The 17,018-nt window shown below is 40.0% G+C and overlaps 1 protein-coding gene across 1 annotated transcript; it reads right to left on the bottom strand.

Annotated features, from left to right (window-relative positions):
- Positions 1–92: 92 nt before the first annotated feature.
- On the bottom strand, positions 93–15,086 carry sctr (secretin receptor; the record flags this gene model as incomplete). Its single annotated transcript, XM_080785946.1, has 10 exons — positions 15,002–15,086; positions 7,041–7,150; positions 6,075–6,228; positions 4,629–4,785; positions 3,407–3,467; positions 2,884–2,953; positions 2,286–2,377; positions 1,691–1,829; positions 348–389; positions 93–257 (listed from the first exon to the last, which is right to left on the bottom strand). The coding sequence occupies exons 2-10, from the start codon at positions 7,109–7,111 to the stop codon at positions 93–95; spliced, it is 951 nt and encodes a 316-aa protein (XP_080642072.1). The 5' UTR covers positions 7,112–7,150; positions 15,002–15,086.
- Between the last annotated feature and the right edge of the window lie 1,932 nt (positions 15,087–17,018).

Genomic DNA, 17,018 nt, shown 5'->3' with positions numbered 1-17,018 from the left:
TCCCTGGCACAAAACATTTTCAGATGGGGGTCGGTGGTCAAATAGCATCATTTTGGGGGTCTTTGACATGAGAAGGTTTGAGAAACACTGTATTATACCACGCTGGATTGGGCCGTGGTTGAGCTCCTGTTGAGCAGAGATGTGTTGGAGGGGGGCCCTCCACTCTGGCTCATGGATCCACGCTGTCTGCCGGGCTCCAACTGCAGCCTGCGTGTCAGCTTCCACCTCCGCCATCTCCTCTGGATCTCATACTGCACCTGCAACCATGACATTTGAATGTATGTGAGGGTCCACAGTTCACACACCCTTCTGAATACAGTGGTTGAGGGTTCAAGCAAAGACCTTACCTCTCCGTTTAGAAAGCAGTATAAAAACGCTACAACAAACCCCTGAAATAGAAAAGTTCAGTCAGACAACTCAAGGAGGATGTAATATATATATTTATTGAATATAAGATAATCAATGCAATATATTTATTATGGTTTGGCGATGTATTGGATCTGCTTTTTAGGTACTCAGGTCAAGCGCATCAGTCCCGACCATAGGGACTCCGATTCCCCCGTACCTAAAACAGTAGATCCAAAACGACAGGTGGTAGCTGGGGTGGAGGTGGGTGAGCACTTTGTATACAGCAGCGCACAGTATACAATAAAGCAGCAGCAAGCAAGCAAGCAGGAGGATGAATGCAAAACCTTCGGATAAAGTAGCCGGTATGAGATTGGGTGAGCGTGTGATTGGCTGGGTGAAACATGTGGATGAGAGCCTGATGCTGCGGTGGCCCAATTAACGGCCGGCGCGCTGACTGAGGTTCCCTGACTGAACTTGCTCTGCGCATGTCTACGACAGGCGCAAATGCTCATATAGGATCATTATGCAGCCTAACCTGTTCACTTCACCAGTGGTGGAAAAAGTACTCACAGATCAAGCTCACAATGTGTCGCATCGCAACAGCTTGTAATATTTTTAAGCTTTTCAAATGGCCGAAATGTATATTGGGCTGAAGTGGTTAATAGGTTTTGTAATAATAATCAAAGAAACTAGCAACTAAAGTTTGCAAATAAATGTAGTGTAGTAAAAGTACAATATTTGGATCCGAGATGTAGTGGAGTATAAGTTAAAGTATTAGAAATTGGAAATACTCAAGTAAAGTAGGCCTACAAATACCTCAACATTGTACTTAAGTACAGAACTTGAGTAAATGTACTTTCCACCACTGCACTTGACTGAACACATTATGCAGTGTTGCCCGTTAGAGAATATTTGCATGCATATCAGTCAGAATACATACATCATGACATACATACAAACTACAGTTTTTAGCACTTCCACTGCACTGTACAATTCTCAGTTTTAATTGAACTCAGAGCGTACAAATGGAGACAAATGGACCTGTAAGGGCCCATTTGGCACCATTCGGACACTCAGTTACAAATGGATACAAATGGATAAGCATTTTACTGTGTAGAGTCGACTACACAGTAAAATGTTTAATGTATCCATCTACACTGTGTAGTTGTGAAGGAGGTGATAGTTGTATCCATTCATTTTCCCTGCAGATGGGTACAGTTTATTTTCCATGGTGACGACATTGTGCCTTTAAACATCAAGCAACAGCTGCTGTGCCGCACTATATAATCCAACCACCCATAGAAGAATGGTAATGAACTATAAAAGTGGCTTTTTACAGTACCTGTGTTGAGGCAAAAGCCAGCTCAATAAAGTTCCATATTTCATACGATGGGTCGTTGCCTTTATGGGGCAGGAAGGCAAAGAGGACATAGTGCAAACCCAAGAGTGCTACCAGGAGGAACGATGACTTGGCGAGCTTCCTGTTGTAGAGGACCAGACAGGGGAAACAATACTACTGTGAGAGTTTGTGTGTGTGTGTGTGTGTGTGTGTGTGTGTGTGTGTGTGTGTGTGTGTGTGTGTACACTGTACAGACATGTAATGTTTCATTGCTCAAACATGGTGCTTTAATTCATTAAGGCCTGAGGCTGATTCTAAAATTGTCTTCTATATTATGACCTAACTTTTCTGAAAAACTAAATGACAAAAATGTTGCTATATACTGTACATAGAAACAACTACCCCGGATGGAAAGGTAAAAACTCCAAAAGGGGTCCTGTCCTTAATGGGTTTGGTGCAATATTGATATTAATTTTGTCAGAGAAGAAGGGTGTCATCCTCGACCCCTCAGACATTAGGCTGCTTGTTCTGTCAAAGACTATACATATTTACTCCAGCATGCACTCTTTGTCCAAAAAAAGGTTGACAGATCGCTGACCTGTAGTGGTTGAACTCATTCCCAGGCATGTCTTGTGTTCTCAACTTGGCTAGAAGTATTCGAATAATACAGAGGAAGAACAAAAGGTTCACCTGTAAAACATGAGTCAAGACATGAATTAAGCGTTTAGATTTTCCTGTATTATATTATCTGTATGCATATTAGCGTAATGTCTTTTAAAATTTAAATTGAAGTACAGAAAACACAATCCTCATAGAAACCATCATTTTTTGTTAAATTTTAGCTTAATTATTTTTTTACCAGGAAGTCGTTTGAGCAAGATGTACCGTATTTGCATGAATATATATATTTTTCAATTGGATATATCCTAAAAAACGGAGTCGTATTATAACCGGAGACTAGACTATTTGACATTCAATGTTCTTTTTCCACAAATGAGTCTTGAAAAATGGGAGTCGTCTTATAATCAGTCTTCTTATAATTGGGACAATACGGTATTTCTTGTAATTGCAAGGTGAACAGACCAATATATACACATCCTCCGAATGCGTCTACTTTACCTTTCTACTTTATAAAAACAAAGTAATGTCTAATAGAAATAATATTTGTAAAATAGTGAAGGTTGTAGCCTACTAACTATGATGAAGAGCAGCACAGGAACTCTCAGAATCCACCAGATCCACTCATGACTGCTTGTCTCCCAGCATCTAGAATGTATGCACATAAATACGAATATGGAGAGTAGACACCCATTTACAAAACATTCAGTGGTGGAAAAAGGACTCAATTTCTTTACGCAAGGAAAAGCATCAATATTGTAATGTAGAAACACATTTCGGTTTTACAAGTAAACGTCCGGAATTCAAAATGTGCCAAAAGTAAAATGTCACTATTTGTCACTGTTTTTTATTATGTCTAAAATGTATTTAAAATCTTCAAATATCAAATCTGCTATTTTCAAATGACCTAAATGTAAAGATGGCTGAAGTGGGTAATGTTTTGTAATAATAATAAAAATCTACAACGTAACTAGTAACTAGTTTCTAATTATAGTGGAGTAAAATTACAATATTTGCCTCTGAGATGTAGTGGGGTAGAACAAAAAATACTGGAAATTGGAAATACTCCAGCAAAGTACAAGAAGAAAGTTACTTTCTTACCCCTCATCTTCATGAAGGTACCTGGCCCAGGTCCACGCTATTATAATTACCATTGGACACCCTGGGGAGACGAGACACACATGGTGATATTTGATCATTGATGGCATTATAATTATTATAATTGCATATGGAAGTTGATTGTTTAACTAACTAACTGTCCCTGCTCTCCATACTGTATACTGTATGTTACTCAGAGGCTGTCGGGAGGAAACCACCTAACTCAATTTTTGAGGTTTTTGATTATTATTATTATTCCATAAATCAATGCTATTGAACACCCTTTATGTGTGTGTTGGTTAAAAAACATATTGAACCAATGAAAAGTATTAAAAAGCGCTTCGGAAAGGGCCTTTCTGTGTGGAGTTTGCATGTTCTCCCCGTGTCCCCTAGGGTAGGTATACCCTCACAAAAAACATGCAGTAATCCTGGTATCTAAAATACCTCCCCCTGCCCATCTGGGGCGCCTGATGGAGGGGAAAGGAACTGGTCGGAATAACGTGTTCCTTCCACGCGCTATGTCCGGCTGGGGAAATTCTCCCCTGTCAGGTGAAAAGAAGCAGCTTGGAAGCATGAGGTCAGTTCGCTGCCACCCAGGTTGGCAGAGGAAGTGTAGCGCCCAGGATTACATTAGAAAATTGACACTGGGTGAAGAAATGGGTTGGAAAAAACCTCTCAACTCCATTGGACCCTCAAACACCACCTCTCCCCCTCTCATGCAAGTAATTGACAATATATATAAAGGCACAATACCAACTGTGATGAGGCAATATTGCATTGTTTAAAAAAATGTTTGTTTGTTTCTTCATTTCCTGATTTTCTTTAATTTCCTGAAAAATTAACATTTTGGAATTAGGTGGTTTCTTCCCGACAGCAGAGATATAAATAATGCCTGTAAAATGAACAATACAATTAAATACTGTGGGGTGTACAGTAAAGTATGTATAAGGGTTTGGCTCACTAGTACTGCCTGGAGATGTTAATTTCCGGTCTGCAATATTTAGCCAATGACATGACAAGAGACGAAGGGTTGCATGTCTGCATGATGAGGAGAGACAGACAGAGAGACTGACAGAAACACAGACAAAGCCAAAGCCAGCATGGGGAGACAAATATATATATAACAAGGAAGAAAAATAGAAAACCAGCCAGTTCCGTCGCAACTTCCAGAGAATGTTTGATGGAAAACAAACAGACTGAGGTCTGGTCCGACAGACAGTCATACCCCAGCCAAATATGATGTACCACCACCACAAGTGTCTCCTCCTGGAGAAGAGAGAGACACTGACCAGGCTGTACAGGTAGTGGCCCTCGGCCAGCAGCCAGCTGTAGTTGGCCATGATGCTGTAATTGCACAGCGTTGTTGCAACCTTACAGCTCACCTGAGGGGGACAGCAGAGGACAAACAGGAAAAGCAACTTAAGCTGTGGTGGAAAAGGTACTCACATTTGTTACTTTACTTAAGTAAAAGTATCAATACTACTCCATAACCGTAACAAGTACATGTGTGTGTGTGTGTGTGTGTGTGTGTGTGTGTGTGTGTGTGTGTGTGTGTGTGTGTGTGCACGCTGCAGTGGTTAATGTATGTTTGGTGATAATAATCAAAAGTCTCAAAGTGCTGTAGAGTGCATGAATACTTTTAATACGAGAGGCTGCAGTAGAACTATAGCCCTTGTTGGTGGAAGATGTACTTTTAGTTGCATCGTATTAAAACAGATCAGGTCAGTTTGAGTTGCTCTGAGACAGGTTTTGACAGCATGTTATTTACACAACAAAGATTTTGGGCTGGGTTTTACGGAACATTAACTTAAAACAAACATGCTCTGTGTGTCACAGTAGAAAGGGGAACATTTAGAAGAAATACATTCATAGGATCTTTCATTTAATACAATTTTATCCACCACAAAAGATGGATGAAAGGAGTCTCTTATGTGCAGGCTTTGTTCTTGGTACAATGGTATCTGTTATCAAATTTGAAGCCAAATTATAACTGAGGTGAGAGTAATCACCATGATAATATCAAATTAAGGAAACTTTAAAAGAGACCTTTTGCACCAGAGGAGCATAGAGTGGCCAAACTCAATCCTAATTCTAAAAGTTGCACTTGAATCAATGCGTGGGGAAAGCCCATGGCCCACGGGATGTCCTGATGGTGCAGTCACCCAATGTGTTGTCTAAAACTATGGCGAAAGATGTTCGTCGACTACCTGATGAAAACTAAATGAAAACAGAATTAAAAACTAAGCTATGATGACTAAAATTAAGACTAAATATAGTGACAATTTCGTCAACTAATATAAACTCAACTAAAATGTTAGGGAGATACTAGTGGAGAAGAGATCCAGTAGACCTAAAAGACAATTCATTTTATGTTACGTATTGTGCTCTGAAAATAGCAGATTTACAAGCTCACAATACGTCTCGCTGCAACGTGTTAACAATATATTAAATATGAAATATGACTCAAACTAAATTAAATCGTATTTAAAAGACTATGACTTAACTAAATCTAAACGTGCAGTCCAAATCAACATTGGTGTGTGTGTGCGCTCGCACGCGTGTGAGTGCGTGTGTGTGTGTGTGTGTGTGTGTGTGTGTGTGTGTGTGTGTGTGTGTGTGTGTGCGTGCGTGCGTGCGTGCGTGCGTGTGTGTGTGTGTGTGGACAGGATGCCAGAGGCAGAGGCATAGACACCGGGTAGACGCCACAGTGAAAGTGGTCCTCGGACGAGTAGAGGACAGAGTCCCTGATGAAGATGAACACTGCTCTGAGGATGAAGGAGAGGAACAGCTGGATGTGGACAAAGTTGCGTGTGCAGTGGAGCCGCCTGAGGAAACCACCACACAAAATAGCAAGTCAGGATTTCTCATTGAACAGTAAATACACAGGAAAGGTGTTTATTTAAAGTGGCATTATGTAACCGTCTTCTTCTATACCAGATTTTAAATCGGTTTAGCGCGTAATTGCATGCTGACATTTTTACCATTGAGGTAATAGAGCCGGCCTGCGTGCTCTGGCGATAAATGTAATCTTGTAATCTAAAAAGAAAATTGTGTCGTCCGATGACCTTAAACACGTTAATTAATAATATACTTTACCATACAGAACCATTCATTAAAAACAGTTACCGGTATAGAGGCTTTAACTCTGTAAATTGTACATTAACATAGAGGTTTTTACTGTGTACATAAGTCAATATCAAGTCAAATCAATCTAGGGAATCTAGAGAATTCAAAGAATCCCATTAAATACCAGACTTTAACTCACAGTACAGTTTGTATACGTTTTGGAAAATTACTTCTGTCAGTATCTTAAAATAGGGACTTATGTTTACACTACAAACGTTAGTAGTGCCAACAAACCTCATGTTCATGGAAGTTATGTAGTGACAGTTCTTCCATCCTAAACTAATTGATTACAATTCACAGTGATTTATTTTTTGTCTTAACACAAATAAATCCACATACTATTTAGGTCTTTCTTCAGTACAGTACAATTTTTCATGGAAAAAAGCAGTTTTTGTTTTGTTTCTGCGACGACATAATATGAAAGGTGAGAGTAAACGGGCAATCAGCTCATCCATTCTCCACAGCCCTCGTTATACTTGAGTAAATGGGCCACATGCATTTAAATACGAACCTGAAAAAAAAGAGAATTGTAACGGCGATGGTGAGGGATGCCAGGGAGGCAGCGTAGCCCACAGAATACATGATCTGCACATACAGGAAGTACTTGCGAGATCTGGGGGCCTGTGGACACGGACACAGCAAGGTCAGCATTATTGGAGTGATCACAGAGGCAAAGAGTATGCATGATATGAACATCTTATCTCCATAATTATACTTTTTGTGTTTTTTTCATGAATGAATTCCCTACTTCATACTACAGTGTGTCAGTATCACACCAATCTGGGAACCCATCGGCAGGGTGTAAACAGCACCCTCTGCTGTTTACAGAATCTGTTCTTGAGAGATTAGCATCACACAAAAGTATCAAAAGTAGCAGATCTGCAAGCTAAAAACGCAGCACTAAGTGATGCGTTTTGAGCTTGTAGATCTGCATCTACTTTTGCTATTTTTTTATTTGAATTGTTTTGGACATAAGGAGGTTTCCACCCTAACCCATCCTCAAGCTTGTTTAAGGACAATTGGCAAAGAGAATTGGGCATAGAGATTTCAGATGGAGTATGGGAGGATTGTATCACCAACATTCACCATAGCTCTATCAATGTTAGGCACTCTCTGATTCAATTTAAGATTGTTCATAGGCTGCACTATTCCCCAACTAAATTAAACAAAATCTTTAAAGATTCTTCTCCCATGTGTGGAAAGTGTTTAACGGAACAAGGGACTTTGTCTCATCAGTTCCTTCAATGTCATAAATTGCAACGTTTCTGGAATGAAATCTTTGATTTCTTGGCTAAAGCTTATAAAAGAGACTTCCCCCCGGCACCTCTAGTTGCACTCTTCGGTGTGGTGGAACCAGATCAAGTACAAAACAAATATGAGGCACAGGCCATCTCGCTCGCAACACTGTTAGCTAGGAAATTAATACTACAAGCCTGGAAATCGGATAAACCTCCGACAGTTGACATGTGGCTAAGGGAGCTGGGAGGAGTGCTGCATATGGAGAAAATTAGATTCACCTTGTCGAAAAGGGAACACCTTTATCTAAAAACCTGGTCGCCCATTATTGAGATGCTTGTTACATTGGACTGAAGTGGTGTAATTCAATGTTGTTCTGCCCCGTAATGTCATCTAATTAATGTTTGATATGTGTATACTGTATGTATGTTTGTATTATCTATGAGGGATACACATGTATGCATATGTCTTCTTTTTCATATCAGAAATGTTTTTTAGAATTGATAGTGATGTTGTTTCTGTCCTCGGAGTGCCGTGTAGTCATCAGCCTTGTCAGTTATAATTTTATAGTTTTTGTCTTTTTCTTTGAGTTATGTTTTGTCTCCTTTTATTGTAAGTCTCTTGTTTGTATGTTTTTTGCTATTTTTTGTCCGATCTGTAATTTTATGGTTAATCATTACTGAAATGCTTCTATGCCAAAAATCATAATAAACAGATGTTTAAAAAAAGAAAAAGGAGGTTTCCACCCGACAGACGATACAGTGTATACCGAAAACATACTTTCGAGGAAGACACGAACCGAAAGGGAGACGAAAGAGGCCCACAGAAAGGTATATAAGTGGTATCACTTGAATTTGAAGCCTTGTCCCCCCCTTTATTATGCTTCTGGGCTATGCAAGTGTATATGTGTGTGTGTGTGTGTGTGTGTGTGTGTGTGTGTGTGTGTGTGTGTGTGTGTGTGTGTGTGTGTGTGTGTGTGTGTGTGTGTGTGTGTGTGTGTGTGTGTGCGCTTGCGTGCATGCGTGCATGCGTGGATATAGGTCCAGATGTGTGAGGGTGAGAGACATAGACAGGGTGACATGCACATTATATATTCATATACTGTGTAGCTACTAGCTACTAGCTACTGACAGACAGACAGGCAGGCAGGCAGGCAGGCAGGCAGGCAGGCAGGCAGGCAGGCAGGCAGGCAGGCAGGCAGGCAGGCAGGCAGGCAGGCAGGCAGGCAGGCAGGCAAAGATTGGCCTCATGATGGCACTATAACAGGCAGATTTTTTCCAGTTTTTCCTTGGCCTCTAGTGCGTGTACACACTTGTACACAGATGGGTGCAGGTATAGGTGAAAACATGAATTGGCCTTGAGGCATTTTGTTCAAAATGGACCAATACTGCAAACTTTGGAAGGCAATCTTAGCCAATCAGGATGGAATATGGGAAATCGGACAGATCCGTGTTGATCACATGACTGTGGAGATAGTGTATAACGATTTGCGTGATGTATGGATAAAATGTGTACGAGTAATCTACAGAAATGTGTTTGCCAAAATGGGCCTCATGGTGGCGCCTCATAACTGGCAGAATGTGGGGAAATCCAGGGCAAAGGGTTTTCCTTGGCCTCTAGGGAGTATGCATATACAATTACAAAGTTGTACACAGATCAGCGCAGCTATACATTAGGTAAGAACATGATTTCGCCTGTTAAAGCACCACTGTAACAAAGGCTTTCACCTAGAGCTCCATATATGGAGATGACGGAGACATCTAGTGTTGACATCAGGTTATTATAGAACTCCATATATGGATATATCCGACAGGCATCGTCATCGTGACAAGCATATATAAAGAGTGGTAATTTCCATTAAGGCAGGAGTCAAGTATCATTTTGCTAGGCTCCTCCAAAAAGACTCCATCCCCTTCTGTAAGAGACAGGATATGGCCTTAATTGTTACAACCCATATATTCTCTGCGATATCTGGCTTTACAACACATATATCATTGTGTCAGAGATTTCAGCATCCCGGTTAAGTTCTCATTGACACCACTGTGGCGGGTCCTAACCCAGACAACCAGCTCTAGTTTGAGTAGTATTAGCTCTAGTTTGAGTAGTATTTTGAAGTGAGTACAGTACAGTACAGTACAGTACAGTATTCCCTGGCCTGTGTGTGTGTGTGTGTGTGTGTGTGTGTGTGTGTGTGTGTGTGTGTGTGTGTGTGTGTGTGTGTGTGTGTGTGTGTGTGTGTGTGTGCTCTACTGGCTGGCCACTTGAAGTGTTGCAGCTATGTACACAATACACATACACGTACGTACACACACATACACATACAGTACAGTACACACATAGCTCTGCATAGGAGTGGATAGCCCCACTCAAAATGTGGATGATGGACAAACTGTCTATGTATTAAATCACACCGGTTAAGCACTGCTGTCCTCGCTGCAGGAAGACTGCTCTCAGCAGAGGCTGGGAGGAGAAGCTGACGACAACCAGATCACTACGGGGGTATGATTTACATCATGTCCAGGGGGTGTACTAGTACATAAAGCTACCTCACACTACAGAAACAGGAGATAGGCTTCTGCCCTATGGGCCTCATGGCTCAGCCAACCCTTGATGCTGAGTGCCAAACAGGGAGGCACTGGGTCCCATTTTTGGGTTAGGGTTCGGCCGGGGATCGAACACCGACCTCCCAGTCTCAGGGCGGACACTCTAACCACTATAGACCACTGAGCTGGTTTTAAGGGAAACATTTATTATAATTATGGAAATAAGTAAACAGTAATCATATGGCAAATATGGACATTGTATTCGAACACATATGGACAAACCCGCACCGTGACATGAACACAGAGAATACACACATTTATCAATAGACTAAGTGTAGCTATATGGAATGGAAAAGCAATTAAACTCAAGTACTTATTGATATAATTGATCATTTGCATTGCAAAACGATTCGATTGTGATTATTTCCATTGCAAAACTATAGGATCGGATACAAAGACAAACGATACGATGTGTTGCTGATTACATATCGATACGATATACCGGTACTTCGATTTCTGAATTATTATATCATTACAACCCTAATTAATCGGCACTGTAGCTTGAGAGTGGTGATCTAGTGTGGGCGATGGAGCGTTTCAGCATGGGGATACTGAAACGTTCGCAATTTCATCATCTCATGGATTCGATGCATTTCTCTCTTCAACTACTTTCTTTGAATTTTTATCTTCTTCGCCTTTTTACCTCTGAGCCACAACTTGAAAATATAAATTTGTAATTGGTCACAATTTGCAATTGGTCACTCTATTGTGTGATCTAATCTAGACAATGTATTTGAAATCCTCTCTTTGAAATGGAAAAAGTAATGGAAATAATAATAATGAAGGCTATGACACAATTTTGACGCTTTATAGTTATTGCCGTTTGCAAAATGAAACAAAAGTAAGAGAAAGGGAGTAATGAGACACACGAGGCAGTGGAAGGATAATGAGCACGCTGCAACACAGTGAGAAGGAGGAGGAGGGGATTCACTGAGTGATTCTCTGCTAACTGGATGTGTCACGCTGTTCATCCTCTTCAATGAATCATTAACCACTCTAAATCCACCATGTTTATGTGCTCGGATCTCAGCCCACTTATCTTCACATTACTCACTGTCTGCGTCCTAAACAATTTAGCCATAGCTGGGCCAAGGAAGAACAAACTCCTTAGTAGGATGATGCTTGACTAAACCATAGATGTTAAAAAAGCTTTCTTGAGCAGTTATACGGACATCTGCATAATACATAAACCACCATGAATGTGGAAAAAAAGAGGAAAAGGGGAACTTGTAGAAGTTTCACAAATCATCATCGTAGTAGGTGTAACTGTGCAGTTACATCTACTACGATGATGATTTGTGAAACTTCTACAAGCAAAGTAGTCATTTTAGATGAAGCAATGTATGTGGTAGTGGTGGTAGTAACAATAAATGTAGCTTTAGGAAAAGTTTATGAAAATGTCAAAGTAATCTGTGTGTAATAGTGCATGGTGGAAGCTGTTTTCTCATATACTAACGGACTATCGGTTGACATCCCTAGTAAGGATCTGTCTAACTTTGAGCTTCAAAATAAACGGTGCATCAAACTTTGTGTTAACATTCTGTGAGTCTTGTGTGTCAGTCATCAGCCCTAAAAACTAGGTATCTGCAGGTGCCAGTCTCCAAATGGAGCGAGGAAATTCCAAAACAGCATGCACAAAGGGCCACCACTTGGAGAGACAAAAAAGTAGCCTACACTGTCTGCCTTTTTGGCTACAGGTATTTATGAATGCAGAGGCTACACTGCCCTCTGATTCACATGTGAACTTATCCCATAGCAGACGTCAACAAGTTAACCTCACATGACCTCATCTGCAAGGCCATAGGTCTGTTGTTGAATGAGCCTCACAGTTCAAAGGACCACAGTGGAAATAAGCTCTGGAGTGTTTTATCCTTTTGACAAATACTGTATGTACAAAAATCACGCATATGCATTTCTTTGTCAATCATGTACATTTTTGTTGTTGTTCTAAGTGGCTGGGCTTAGAAGAATGTAAAGATGGGGTGCCGTGTTTCCCCCCTAAAACATGATCATCAGGTACCATGATTATACTATATATTTATTTTCAAAAAAGTGTACAGAAAGTGTTAAAATGATGTGTTTATGTGGTCACAGTCACCAACCAGTTCATTAAGTATGCCTGTTTTGCCTGGTGGGTGGTGATCCATCATCCACCTGAACTGAAGCCATACCCACTGCTGTTGTTGTATGATAAAGGGGGAGGGGTTAGTGGAGGGGATGATATTGCTATGTCACTATATCAATGACATATTTCAATATTCTAAGTTAACCACACCTGTGGGTCTATTAGAGTAATGTTAACTCCAAACACATACAAAACAGAAAAAAGTACAAAAATCACGGAACTCCATCTTTAAGATTTAAAACAGTTCTCAAAAACGTTCAGAAATAGTGGAAAATAATGTTTGATATTATTTTAAAAATAACTTAAATAAAAGCTCACAGCTCACAGTGTGACACGTTATGAGCTGGTAGATCCATTATTCTCTATAGAGCGCCGCAGTGACGTCAGAGCCAGACCCAGAAGTAAAAATCCCATTCACCTGGACCATAGGGAATTCTCGTATCAGCCATAATATCGTAACAATTCCATGTACACTTACCATTGTGGTCGTGGTTGTAAAATGGTTCTATATGCTCCTGTAGAAACCCCAAGCATGCATGCTATCACTCTAGTTTTAGTAAAAACTATCTTTATGCGCGACCTCACGGAGAAGTACTTCATTACCCAGAATGCTAAAGTCCAAACATCCGGTGATGTCGACGTCTGTGATTGGTGGAGGTTGCGGTTTCCGTGGAAATCGTTACTGCCCCCTGTTGACCCGCCATATTAGAACACTAGTATTCTAATACCGTTTACAGGTATACGTGCAGGTACAATGATTTCTTTATCGAATATGTTACGGTATTTTAAAAATGAAGAAAAGATTGTCCGCCGCGGTGAAAACTACTATGAGTCTGGCCATGTCCTGGCATGTTCTTTTTCACAAGGCCAGCTTATTGGCTCTGTAAGAGCCAGTATGAAGAACAAGACATACAAAGTTATGGTGAGTTCAGAATTAGTAACTAACGTTTATCTCTCTACGTCTACATAAATCAAACTGACTCAAACAATTCATGTTATAGTGGGAATTACAAATTAATTAACGAATTAATAAACAGCAGGGGAGAACACAAGTACCAGCCAGAAGTAACAACATTATTTATGATGACTGATGTTAAAATACAGTAGTGTACAGCAGGAGATCTCACACACACACAGTCACACACACACACACACACACACACACACACACACACACACACACATTAATATTTTAATGGCCAGTGGTGCATGTACTCAATTTGTTTTAGTAAAAAAAGTAAAAGTATCAATATTGCAATGTAGAAATACTCTGTTAAGTACAGTCAAGGTAATCAGAAGTTACTTGTAGTACTCATTGTGCAGAATGTCATGTTTCACAAGTTATTATATGTATACAATTTATCACAAAACAATGAGACATGTTGTAAGCTTGTAGATTGGCTATAAGTGTATATTTTGTAATAATAACCAAAATCTATAAAGTAACTAACTGCCTGGTAACTAAGGTTTTCAATTAATTGTAGTCGAGTAACACAAAATACATTATACATTATTTAAATCATGAGGTACCTTTGGATTTATATAAAATGTAATGATTAGGTAAGAACATATGCTATCCATTACATTGAAGCTGTGATTGTTATTTTTGTTATCAAGTATCAAACATTGAAGCTGTGATATCATCGTATACGTCTCGTCCATAATGTGAACGCCGACTTGTTCTTCGGGAAAGTGTGGAAACGGCAAATATTGACCCCAGGCCGGTGGTTGCAGTCGGGAACAAAACACTGCACCATACTTATGTTATGGTACAAAAGAACAGATAAACTTTTTAATGTAGACTAGAAACTATAATCAAAGAACAAACACTACACGACTGACGACTCCAGTGCACAACGCGCCAACGCGGGCAATTTCTCATTCCAGCCTTCCAGGAAGTGAACGTCAGTCGCAATGCTTCATGGGAGTGTAGTTTCAGCATTTTGGACAAAAAGTATGTACACAGTGTTGTACCCTGCCCCTTTTTTCTTCTTTCTGATTATTTATTCGGTGCAAAAAAATTAGTTTATTGTCATGATTTCTCACGACTCGAGTTGGCTTTGTACGAGCCTTAAAAGGTCTTTAAATAAATACGGACTGAATTGGCTATGACTGAAATGAATGGTAAGTTACTTCCTGGGCCGTTCGTCCGTTCTGAGAGGGGGAGGGACTGCGACGCTCTATTGATATACAACCAATTCTAGGATTGAATTAGTGTATGGCGGGCAGGACTGCCCATGTGTGCTCCTCCTGAACAAGACAAATCTGGGGGTCGCGACCAGGTTGAGAACCTCTGGCTGGAAGTTTTAGATGATAAACTTTCGATTCATGGAGATTGAAGTTCTATGCTGTAATCAGCAGAATAATTCAGTGTTTTTAATGGCACCTTCTTTTTAAACCTGTGCTCATGCTGAAAGCTAAATATTAACACATTATATTCTGACAGTATGGACACAGGTGTCATACTCATAAGTAGTGTTAAGTACCAGTGAAACCATAGTAGCTTACCTCAGAGAGACTGTCATTGAAGCCAAACTCGCAGGCTATCTCATGGGGAGGGTATGATTCTGTCCAGCCATGTTCTGTGCAATTTTTAAACACTCTCCCTGGAGAGCGAGACAGGAGAAATATTCTTCAGTGGCTGGGCTATATTTCATTTAAATATACAGGCATATCTGTTACACTTAAACTTATAGTAAAAATAGACCTATCCTATGTGATCCCATAAAGAATTGCAAACACAACATTCTGAAGTGAGAGGACCCTCGGGGAATGCTTGGAGAATGATTACCCATGGTTTTATGTGATATGTTAACATGTTGGAGGACAGAAGAAAATAAGCAGGGACTCTGACATTATGCCTTTTAGGTTTTCCAACATAGCTTAAATGATATATTCAAATGAACATCTAAATGGGGGGATATTCAAATGGATTTCAGTGTTTTTGTCTTGTTTTGAGGGGCGTCAGGACGTCATATGTGGACGAGCAAGTCGGATATTGTCGTCCTCGTCCTACACAAAGATGTAATTCCCATTGACAATGAATGGAGAATGTACATCGTATGTGGATTGTGGACAAGAAAAATCGATGTTACATTATTAAGATAAGAGCGCCACCACACGTGTGATTTTTAATGTTTGTCTTTAGTTCAATGTTTGTTTTAAAAACGACACTGACAATGCATTTACGTCATCTTGTCCCGAACACAAACATTAAATGCCATTAACAATAAAGAGAATTTAATGTTTGTTTTGTCACCGTTTGTTTTATATCACCATTACATCACCTAATCAACATGAGTTAGACTTTAATATATTAACGCCCCTCACTTCACACGGGTGTGATTTTTTACTTTTCAATTTTAAATGTCAAGTGTTATGTGTAGTGTTTAGAATCCATTTCAACATATTTACTTCGCTTTAAGGGTGCTTATAATGTACTGTCCTCTTCTGCACAAACAAAATACTTTAAGCAGAGATGAACTCATTTTTCTCAACAATCCTTACGTAGATGCTGCTTTTTGGTCTGCTTTTCTGCTTTTTTTACAGTATACAATACATCCCAAGTGTTAATTTATCCACATCCAACTCCAAAAGTGTACAAATTTGTACACTACATTACTGTTATTGTTTGAAAATGTTTGAACTACCAATCTGGGAACCCAGATTTGTTGGCAAAAAAAGGAAAAACAGCGGCAACAGTCTGTCTCAAGGGACTAGAGAACTACTGGCTTCGAAGGCATTTGTAGAATCGGCTCAGTTTAGTGCAGTTTAGTGTGTAAGGTCACCGACAGGACACTCATACACTACATTAGGAAGTATATCCAGTCACCACTAACCTGTAGTGTGTAGGAACTTGGGGCAGGGTTGAGACACCACCTCTCCTTCAACAGCATGGGGCCAGCAGTTCAAGTGGTCCCAAAGACCTCCACACTCTGAGATAAGCAACATATAATAGACAAATTAATAAACAAATGTATCTTGATACTTAGTTTACACTCACTTTGTGCTATGTGTCTTTTGTTCCAACATCTGTTATACTAAACTAAGACAGCAAGTGCATGACTTATAGGCCCAACTGAAGGTGGCTGGTGCCAGCTGGCCCCAAACACACGTTAACCAAACTAAAGAGACAAATGCAAATTCCTCTGTGCGATGTGTTTGCCTCTAAAGATAGGTCCCTTCTCAGTCACCTTCAAAAGGTTTTTTGCTTTGATTTTGTTTTGACATTGTATTTAACAGTATACCACACATGGATGAATTACAGAGCTGTGCATCCTGACAGCTCTGGCGTCAGGCAAATTGCCTGACTCTCTGATTTTACTCTCTTTCCAAAGTGCCTTTGCTCATCTTCCTGCAGTGTAGGACTGTAGGTCATACACAAAATCCCACAATATCAGAATGTTGTCAAAATTCTGTCACTAGATGGGTATGAAAATTAGGGTATTGTTGAGCAAATGGATCAGCCTATTAAACCAAGTGAAATTTTACACAAACGTCATGCTTTCTTGTACAGCCTTAGGTA

Source organism: Protomyctophum bolini (genome assembly GCF_963924005.1).
Source record: "Protomyctophum bolini genome assembly, chromosome: 16".
Lineage (NCBI taxonomy): Eukaryota > Metazoa > Chordata > Actinopteri > Myctophiformes > Myctophidae > Protomyctophum > Protomyctophum bolini.
This window is presented reverse-complemented; position numbering and strand designations above follow the sequence as displayed.